The sequence below is a fragment of the Durio zibethinus genome, chromosome 13 (assembly GCF_047325235.1).
Source record: "Durio zibethinus cultivar Kanyao isolate XHJ-2024 chromosome 13, ASM4732523v1, whole genome shotgun sequence".
Classification (NCBI taxonomy): Eukaryota; Viridiplantae; Streptophyta; class Magnoliopsida; order Malvales; family Malvaceae; genus Durio; species Durio zibethinus.
In genome coordinates, this window is record NC_143174.1 from 4,227,451 (window position 1) to 4,237,921 (window position 10,471).

General features: G+C 31.3%; 1 protein-coding gene and 1 pseudogene across 1 annotated transcript; both read left to right on the forward strand.

Annotated features, from left to right (window-relative positions):
- Positions 1–279: 279 nt before the first annotated feature.
- Positions 280–6,404, forward strand: LOC111304404 (MLO-like protein 6). The gene is made up of 15 exons (XM_022900953.2): positions 280–688; positions 778–835; positions 1,157–1,395; positions 1,636–1,752; positions 1,958–2,018; positions 2,604–2,692; positions 4,073–4,147; positions 4,289–4,383; positions 4,519–4,568; positions 4,766–4,806; positions 4,938–5,111; positions 5,219–5,254; positions 5,345–5,412; positions 5,673–5,733; positions 5,844–6,404. Exons 1-15 carry the CDS (start codon positions 566–568, stop codon positions 6,270–6,272), a joined length of 1,716 nt encoding a protein of 571 aa, XP_022756688.1. The 5' UTR covers positions 280–565; the 3' UTR covers positions 6,273–6,404.
- Positions 6,405–7,475: 1,071 nt separating this feature from the next.
- LOC111302702 (putative pectinesterase 11) lies at positions 7,476–8,927 on the forward strand (annotated as a pseudogene).
- The last annotated feature ends 1,544 nt before the right edge of the window (positions 8,928–10,471 follow it).

Below are 10,471 nucleotides of genomic sequence, written 5' to 3' on the forward strand. Positions count from 1 at the left end.
GGTCAAATCAATAAATAACTCGATGAGCTAGTTATGCAATGTGAAGGTCTCACTCAACCATTGGATTGAAAATCAAATGGTAGGAAATTGAAAAGCATACAACTAATTTTTTACATAAAAAAAGGAAGTTGTCTCAGGTAAGTGATCAACGGTGATTACATAATAATCCAAATTAATAAGCTATTTTTTCAATATGGTCCAAGAAATCTGTTGGTTTGAATCATTTGATCAAATCCTTAATTATTTATTTTTATTTTCTCTCTTTCCGTTGGTTCTCTCACGCGTTCTCATTTCTCAAAGTCAAATTCATCAACTTGTCCCTTCTACGCTTCTTTCCTCTCTGCAACTTTCTTTGATTTTTTTTTTAAATAGGGAAAGAAATGAACTGAGAAAAGGACTGTCAACTTCATTAAAAACCCGTCATTGTTTTGAAAGGTTACACTCCATTTTGTAGCAGAAGCTGTTCTATAAGCTCGAAGTGAATATAGAGTACTATTCATTAGTTCAATCTGGGTAACACATTTTAAAAAGGGTTTATCAGAAGTTTGAAGTTGGAAAAGCAAACATGGCTGGAGGAAGTGAAGGAAGGTCTTTGGAGGAAACACCAACATGGGCTGTTGCTGTAGTTTGTTTTGTTTTGGTTCTGATTTCAATAATCATTGAACATATAATCCATCTGATAGGAAAGGTATGATCCTATAGGTTTTCTTTTCCAGTTGGTCTTTTAATCAAAGTTTAAACTCCAAAAATTAATAATTTCTTTGCTCCTTTTTACAGTGGTTAAAGAAGAAACATAAACGAGCACTTTATGAAGCACTTGAAAAGATTAAGTCAGGTAAAATTAGATTTGTAATTCATGTATTTTGTATATGTTTTGTAAGATACAAAATTGTTCTGTTATATTGTGTTAAAACATTAAATATAAAATATATATTTAAATTTTTGTCAAATATTTATATATTATTTTGTTAAAATTTTAAACTTGTTGCTTTCATTTTTTTTTAAGTATAATTTTCGTATCATATTTAAAATTAACAAATTTAGTTAAAATTAACCCAACAAATATCCAATTATCATTGGTTTTTAGACATTATTAATGAACTAATGTAAAGGTTAAGATAAAAACTAATCTCTTTTATGTTTCTTTTGGTGGTAGAGCTTATGTTGCTGGGATTTATATCCTTGCTCCTAACAGTAGGACAAGGTTTAATATCAAATATATGCATATCAGAGAAAGTTGGAAATACTTGGCATCCATGTAATAAGAAACAAGAGAAAACTAATGGAGTTGATCAAGATAGCAGGCATCGCCGCAGACTTCTGACAATATCGGATACCGGTAGAGTTTTCCGGCGTTCATTAGCCGGAGCCTCAGATGACAGATGTGCAGCTCAGGTATATATGAATATACAAATAACCAAAATTTTCTGCCCTACGTCCAAAAATTGAAAACCATCCATTTTTGCACAAGCTTACAAAAATTAACCGATTTACCAAAAAAAAAAGGCTTAGAAAATTCCCTGTCATATCACATGATTTGATACTTGATACCATTTCTTGGTATAAGTGTTCTTTTATTATTTTAATAAAGTGACTGGGTTTCTTAATTTGTTTATATATACTAAATATATGCAGGGTAAAGTGCCATTTGTTTCTTCGAATGGTATCCACCAACTCCACATTTTCATCTTCGTGCTAGCTGTTTTTCATGTTCTTTACTGCATTCTTACAATGGCATTGGGCAGAGCCAAGGTATTCTCAAAATACTTGTCCTACTATACTTCTATTTATATAATTAAACTCTCTATTTTTATTTAAAAATTTTGAGATTTGAGTTTAATTTTTTTATTCATAAAACATAAGTATGGTTTTTGTATTGAATCAAATGCTCGAATATAATTTTTTTTGGAATATTTTTTTTTTGTATTGATACATAATTTGGAGTTTGTTTTTTTAGATGAGAAGTTGGAAGAAATGGGAAAAGGAAAGTAGAACTAGCGAATACCAGTTCTCACACGGTCAGTGCAGATTATAACCAATTAGATAATATATTACATGTACTTTATTGAAACGTGGTCCATGCATGCACGCGATTTAATTTAATCTTTGATTTTATTTGTATATTATATATGTGATAAAGATTTTGGTCTTAATAAACATTTTCATTGACAGTGGTCTTTTCAGGCTCAATCGCATTATTATATAAAATTATATACGAGCTCAAAAAAAGGAAGAGAAATTTATAAGTAGGATTTATTATTCATTTTTAAATTGATTTACCTGATTTTCTTTGAAGAAAAGGAAAATATAAGAAAATGAGAGGTTTTTTAGGAAGAATTAAGTTTAACAAAAGCTAAAATGATAAGTATGATAATAATTTTTTAAAAAATGGTAATATGAGATAAAAAAATGATTGTAGGTAATTAAATTTGAATATAAATTTATTAAATGTCACATTAAATTTTGAATTTAATATGACAATAAATTTAAATCACCTGTTATTATTTTACTCAAATTTTACTTAAATTTGCTTATGAATTGGTCTAACCAAACTTTCCGGTGGTTATTACTTATAAGCGATAGTGATGGTGGTATTTGAGCAGATCCGGAACGATTCAGATTTGCAAGGGAAACATCCTTTGGAAGAAGGCATTTGCGATTTTGGACCAAAACCCCAGTTCTTATGTGGACTGTGAGAAACTTTTTACCCTCTCTCTTTTTTTTTTAGTTTCTTTAGTTTAATTATTTTCTTTTGGTAAAATAATTCTCATTGCCAATGCAAGCAAAAACTACTAATTACCATGATTTTCTTTTTTTACCTTTTATGCATATATATATATATATATATATATATATATAAAGATGTTTTCCTTTAATTTCATTGATCAAAATTGAAATCTTAATCATTTTAAATATAAAAAATAAATATTTTCATTTTAAGATATTAATTCAAGAAAAAAAAAATGTTTTTGCCCCTAAAAAGGCTTTGTGAGAGCATATTCTCATATTTGAATTCTCACTAACACATAAATATTAGAAATAGTGGTCGAAATATAATTTAATTTGGCAAAAAATTTTATAGCTTTTTTTATTTTCAAGTTAATCATTTAAAGAAAAAATGCCAGAACTATTTGAGGAAAAAATTACTCAATTCTATTTTTATTAACATGAATTTCTTCTTTGGGTAAAAAAAAATGCAGTATAAGATTGTGAACCCCTACTGCCTTTGTAGACAAGGACCACAGCTATGGCCAACACAGTTTCCCCAATTTGCACCACTTTGACTTCTACTTATTTCACAATGATAGCTATGCCCTATGAAATTACTGTTTTTTTTTCCCACTTTTATTAATTTCCCCCCACTTTTTTTACTAATTAATTCTTTTAACCTTATTTATCATGCAATTATATATATTTTTAATTATAAAGAATATATATTATAATTTGACTTTAACATTTATATGCCATCAAACTAACCCTAAGCCCCAACTTGATCTAAGCTACCAAATAATATAATACAACTTAATTATGTAACTTTCTAGTTTCATAATTACTGTAATTATTTCATGTTTCAAAATAGTTAGCAATGAACCCAAAATTTAATTTAATTGATTTAAGTAATTATTCTTAAAAAAAATAACATATAATAAGTCTGAAATTAAAATTCTAACACCTACTATTTCTTCTCTTATTTTCATATTGTAAGCTCTTTTAAAAAAAAAAATAGTTACCAATTAATTGATATTGTTTAATTTTTTATGTATGGTAATTTAACAAAGACTTGAAATATGATTTAATATATTTGTTTAAGATGATGGTGTTAATTTCATGATTGTCCAGTACTAATATTTAATTTGGAAATATATATTTATATATTTTTATGAACATTCTAAAGAAAAACTATTATTTTTCATCTTTGTAACTTTATATTCCATAGCTATTTTTATTATATCATCTTTAATGAACAAAATAATGGGATTAATTCCTTTATTCTTTTAAATGCAAATTTTATATTTTTTTTTTACATTTTTTTTTCAATCTCACACTAATTTGTCGCTTGCATTTTTTTCAGGTTTGTTTCTTTAGACAATTTGTTAGGTCAGTCCCTAAAGTTGATTACGTGACCCTCCGACATGGATTTATCATGGTAACTAAATACTAATTCCTTCTTTTCTCTTCTGATATACATTATTTGTTATTTATATTTCATTTTTAGAAGCCTAACTTTTCATTTTTTTTTTAAATATTGCACTAATTAATATACAAGCTTCAAATTTTATTTTCGCAGGCACATTTGGCACCCCAAAGCCAAACCATGTTTGATTTCCAAAAATACATAAATAGATCATTGGAAGAAGATTTCAAAGTTGTTGTAGGAATCAGGTAACTAATTTCAGGACTTATCTCTCTTTTTTAATTTATCCATTTCCTATTTTTATACTCAATTTTCTCAATCTTGTTCTTATCAATTTACAACATTATAGATTGACACTTTTTTCTTTTTAATTAATTTTCCAGTCCTCCAATATGGTTTTCTGCTGTACTCTTCCTACTCTTTAACACACATGGTGAGTAACACTTTTGATCTCTCTGAAAACTCTGATTTTTCAGTTAAAAAACTTTCTTCGTAAGTTACACAATTCATTGCAACAAAAACTCTTTAATGCACCAGTCAATCATTTTTTGTTCAAATACCAATACTCGAAGGTTTGGGAGACGGCTTTTTGACTCAAATAATGTTCATATTGTTTATTTTGTGGTACAGGATGGTATTCGTATCTGTGGCTGCCATTTATCCCTTTGATTGTAAGCAAAATTAATTAAATCTCTTGAATCTTATCTTCTGACATATTTTACCCATTAAAACAACATTATCTCTTATGATCAATTGTTGGATGGATGAGCTAAACAGCTCTGATTTGGGGTTAAACCTGCAGATCATCCTGCTAGTGGGAACAAAGCTGCAGGTGATCATAACCAAAATGGGGATAAGAATTCAGGAGAGAGGAGAGGTAGTGAGAGGAGTGCCTGTCGTTCAGCCTGGTGATGACCTTTTCTGGTTCAACCGCCCCCGATTCATTCTCTTTCTTATCAACTTCGTTCTTTTCCAGGTATTATTTCTTTTTCTTCTACTATACTTTATTTTAGGCTCACAAAATCATATATATATATATATATATATATTCTGCTGACATTTCTGATCTTTCTTTTATTGTAGAATGCTTTCCAGCTTGCATTCTTTGCATGGACTTGGGTACATTTCATGCCTCTTTTCTCCTACTGATTTTTGGTCAACAAGTACGATTTTCTAATAAAACTTACTCGTCTTTGTTTCTGAATTCAGTATGATTTTGGACTAAAATCTTGCTTCCATAAGCATGTGGAAGATATAGTCATCAGAATTACAATGGGGTAAGAACTCGAATTATCTCATCAGCCATCCATGGCTATGGAAAATATTATTAGAATTAATTAGGATTAATATATAATTTGGTCCCTAAACTATATTACTTTTAATGATTTGGTACCTATAGAAAAAAAAATCATGATCAAATACCCAATTATTGTTTCTGTGAAGTATTTTACATCATTACAAATGCTGATTTGACAAATATACTAACCAGTAAAAATATGACATGTGCTATAATATTATTGATTTTTATTATATATAGGGTCCTCGTTCAAATTCTTTGCAGCTACGTCACTCTTCCTCTTTACGCCCTTGTTACACAGGTAATAGGAAAAACATACATTGACCATAAACTATATTTTCAACATTCCAAGTAATAATATTGTAATTATATATTCAAACATGTCATTTGATTAATTTTTGCTATGATCAGATGGGTTCGAACATGAAACCAACCATTTTCAACGAAAGGGTAGCCACAGCTCTAAGGAATTGGCACCACATGGCTAAGAAACACCTCAAACAAAACAAGGGCACTTTCTCTAGCAGACCAAACACCCCATCACATCACACGTCCCCGGTTCAACTCTTGAGAAGCCACCGGAGCAGCGAAATGGACAGCCTCCAGAGGAGATCGAATTTTGATATCGAGCAATCGGACACGGATTGTCCGTCCCTTTCCCACCCAAATTATGGTGATGGTTCATCGTCTAACCACCGTAATATGATTGAACAAATTGATGAAGTTGACTATGATAAAGACTTAAACGAACCGAATTCAAGTAAACAATGCAAACGAACGCAACACGAGATCAACATCGATCGAAAAGAATTCTCAATTGATAGAAGAGCAAGTATATAAACATACATTTGGGATTTAAATTAGATGGTAACGTATTATATACCATGTTCAGAGTCGCACTCCTAGCTCATCCCGTGTTGCGTTGAGTTTGGCATGAGGATGATCAAAATCAAAATCTTGTTTTTGATACAAAGGATAAAATTAAGATGCATTTGAATACTCGATTTAGTATTTCAATGTTAAGTACATATATTCTTAGTTCAAAGAATAAGTTTAAATCTTTTTCTGAAGAAAATTTAAAAAAAAGAAAAGAAATATAACTTGAATTTAAGATATTTATTTCAATTTAGACCTATTCAAATATCGAAGTTGACTTGATCTAACTCGGATAAAATTTTGAATTGGGAACTTTTTCGGTACTCACATTTAGACCAAGTTGGACCTTAACCATCGGCCCAAACATCAACAACAAGCGAGGCCATCAAGACCCAAAAATAAGTGCAGAAAACTATGGACAAAAATTAAGCCAAAGCTCGCAAATGATTAACGGACAATTGGACAGCATCCACTTGACAGAAAAAGGAAAGCGGCGAAGCCATGGTCAAACCTAACCATTCAAACAAAGATTACATTCCCCATTCTCTTAAATTGATAGTAACAATGAATTTGAACAGAGTAGGACTTAGCTATGGGTAGTTTTTAAGCTATCTCATGAGTTGTTTTAAATGAATATGACCATATTATTAGAACTTTGGATTAAGCTGAGCTTAATCCACTCATTTTCTTAATCAAACATTTGTAGCGTTTATCTGAAGAGATTGCTTTAAGCGGCTGCTGAGCTCATCAATTCCTTTAAATTGCGGCTAAATAAGACTCCATTTGAGACGGTGGTGGGAGTCTTCCCCGTGATAGAATTTGCGTTTTATGAGTAAATTTTTATTTTGTGTAACGATTTGTTATAGTAAAAAAAATTAATTTTAAATAATAATGGAAATTTTTTATTTTAATTTTTTAAAAGTACAGGGGCTATAGAACTATTTTTAATGCAATGCAAATTTTTATTCTTCAGGCCCTGTCAAAAAAGCTAATCTAATCATGAAACTAGAAATCCCATAACAAAATCAGCGGCGGCTATGGGCTACGGAGTTCCTCCAAATCTCCATTTACCGGTTACTTGTGTTGGGGGCTACCCTCTACCATTTTCTGATATAATGTATACTGGCTTGCTTGAAATTGATGTATAAAGTAGAATATCACACTTCAATGGCAAGAAATCGGCCCAGATACATATAAAAGAACAACCTTAAGTTGTTCATCATAAACCAATCGTAGAATTTCCTTAATTTACTTCGCCACCTCGATCGAGAATTGCCAACCATGGCTCCTGGTTATAATTGTAGCTACGCCTGTGTCTTTCTCATAACTTTATTGATCATATTTATGGCTAGTCATCAATCAGACGCTGCCGAAGGCATACTCATAACAGTTGATCCAGCAGGGAAGGGAGACCACAGGAAAATACAAGATGCCATTGACGCCGTGCCATCCAGTAACAAAGAAGTCGTATTCATATTGGTTAAACCTGGTATCTACGAAGAAAAGATTGTTGTGCCTGCGGACAAGCCCTTCATTACAATAAGTGGTTCAAATGCAAATGGCACTATAATAACTTGGAATGATAGTGGGAATATTTTTGAATCTCCTACCTTCTCTGTGTTGACTTCTGATTTTGTTGCCCGATACCTAACTATTCAGGTATGAAATTAAATGGAAGGGAGAAATTAATCGACCACATAATGGCAAATCAAGACAATTAATCGACGATTTTTTTTTTTTTGGGTCTTCATTTATAGAATACGTATGGAGCTGGTGCCAAAGCAGTAGCATTGAGGGTATCTGGAGAAAGGGTAGCTTTCTTCGGATGCGGGATCTTATCCTATCAGGATACCTTGGTGGATGACACTGGAAGACACTACTACAGCAATTGTTACATTGAAGGTACCGTCGACTTCATTTGCGGGAATGCCGCTTCTCTTTTTGAGGTAACCTGATACAAATATGCATGCCAATAAATCCTAGTAATTGCTAGCTGTAAACTATCTGGACAGTGAACAATTTACAGATGGTTTTCTCTTGGGAATTATGCAGAGGCGTCATTTGCATTCACTCTCAGAAGGAGATGCGGCCATCACAGCCCAACGCAGGGAGTCACCTTCAGAGGACACAGGCTTCATTTTCTTGGCTTGCAAGATCACTGGTGTTAGGACTACTTTACTGTGAAGGGCATGGGGTTCATATTCCAGGGTCGTTTTTGCCCTTAGCTATATGTCTAATGTGATTCTACCCCAGGGGTGGGATGACCGGGGGGACTCATCAAAACAAAGGCAACCAAAAAAAGATACTCAAATCTTTTTCATTTCTCTCTTAATTATTATAATAAAATTTGTGAAACTGAACTAATATGTGTAATTATATATCCTTCCTCTGGTTTCTTCATTCTGCAGCTCGGTTTTCTGTAGAGAATACAAATGTTATGGACCCGGAGCCGATACAAAGAAAAGGGTTGAATGGGCACAAGAGCTGACAGGCAAGGAGGCCGAACCTTTCTTGACAAAGAACATGATTGGTGGCACGAGTTGGATAAGGTCAGCCCCAACCCGTTTCAAGAAATTTTCTTCAAATGCCATGTCTAACAACAACACCAGGCATGCCTGATCGTGAAGATTAATGTCATGACTAGAGCTGATGCTGGTGACCTGGTTGATGTTACTCATATGTTTCTTTTTAATGTACCATATTGAATCGAATTGATTCATTCATTCGTTGATTATTTTAAGATACTGCAAATTTCTCCTGTACCACTCGTGAGGAAGAAAATTTAATGTTAATTGAATTAGTGAAGTACTTTTCACGCACATCACCCAAAGATATTAAGTTGACCCAATAATTAGTTTTTTTTTCCTAATTCCGAGTCATCCTTGATGAAAAAAAAAAATTGACATAAGCCATGAACTAATTGTACAGAGGACCAACTGACCCAACCAGTAAACAAGCTCCACCAAGTACCCAACAACCTTCATACGAAAGCCTGCACAAATGACAGCAACAATGCGTCAGAGTGTTAACCCAGTTGCTGTTGGGTTTAAAAGTCTGCCAGCTCCGCTTCTGCCCAAAGTCTGTCGGAAAACGACAATCCCTGCCTTAAGAACTCCCAAAGTTTTACAACTTTTTCCAGCGACTGATCATATCTGCCTTAATGTTTTGTTTCCTTTCCCTTCTTTTTTAAAACCAAAAAAAAAAAGACCTCTTCTTTTTATGCTGGAGCAACTCGATATATATGCGAGAGAGGATCCATCGGATGGAAGAGGGATTGGTAGGTAAGTTGGGCCGCCAATGTTATGTGTTGTTGTTTTGAATGTATTACTTATTGTTAAGGTCGCAATTTCTTGTTAGATTTTTGTTATTATTTTACGTAATTTAATATTTAAGGTCTTAAAATAAGATAATTTTCATAAATTTTTAATTAAAAAAAATCATACTTTAATCCATTATAACTTCTTTTAATATGTATATACATTTTTTTTTGACCTTTTAATGTTTTACAAACCTTCTTTTAATATGTATATACAGAATATATCAATTTATAGGTACAGAGAGTGAATTAATTTCTTTCATTAATTAATGTTATTCAATTTATACGTTCCATCACTATATAAATTTTAAACAAAAATTTACTTTTGTACATTAATTGCATTAATTCATTATTTCATAAATGAAACAAAATCTTTTCATTTATTTATTGATCAAAATGATATTTTTAAACATAATAATTATTAATCCATTAATATCTTTTAAATAAAATCAAAAAAATGTTTACTTAAGGATGGATAATGGAACATTACTAATAATATCTAATATTCTCCCACTGTACGTGAAATTATTCAACTTTAAGGTTTAATAATAAAACATAATGCGCATAATATAAGTTAAATCTTTTCTTAAATTATAAATCATCATTAAGCAAAAATTAATAAAGATCATAGCAATTATATGTCATTAGCTCAACATAATCCCTTTTATTTATCACATTATTAGCTCTATACTCTACAGGACCTTGAATGAGAGATGTCATAATTTTCTAATAATGTCTTTGTTAGAGACAAATCTTGTCCATATTTCATAATTCAGTAATATATATATATATATATATATATACACACACACACATAATGGAATAAGATGCATTAATATGTCAAAAA

Bases quoted from the DNA above. Each gene is read 5' to 3' on its own strand.
- LOC111304404 (XM_022900953.2), top strand. From the start codon at position 566: ATGGCTGGAGGAAGTGAAGGAAGGTCTTTGGAGGAAACACCAACATGG. The intron at 4,148-4,288 runs GTAACTAAATAC...TTATTTTCGCAG, and splicing joins TCCGACATGGATTTATCATG to GCACATTTGGCACCCCAAAG. The intron at 5,734-5,843 runs GTAATAGGAAAA...TGCTATGATCAG, and splicing joins TTTACGCCCTTGTTACACAG to ATGGGTTCGAACATGAAACC.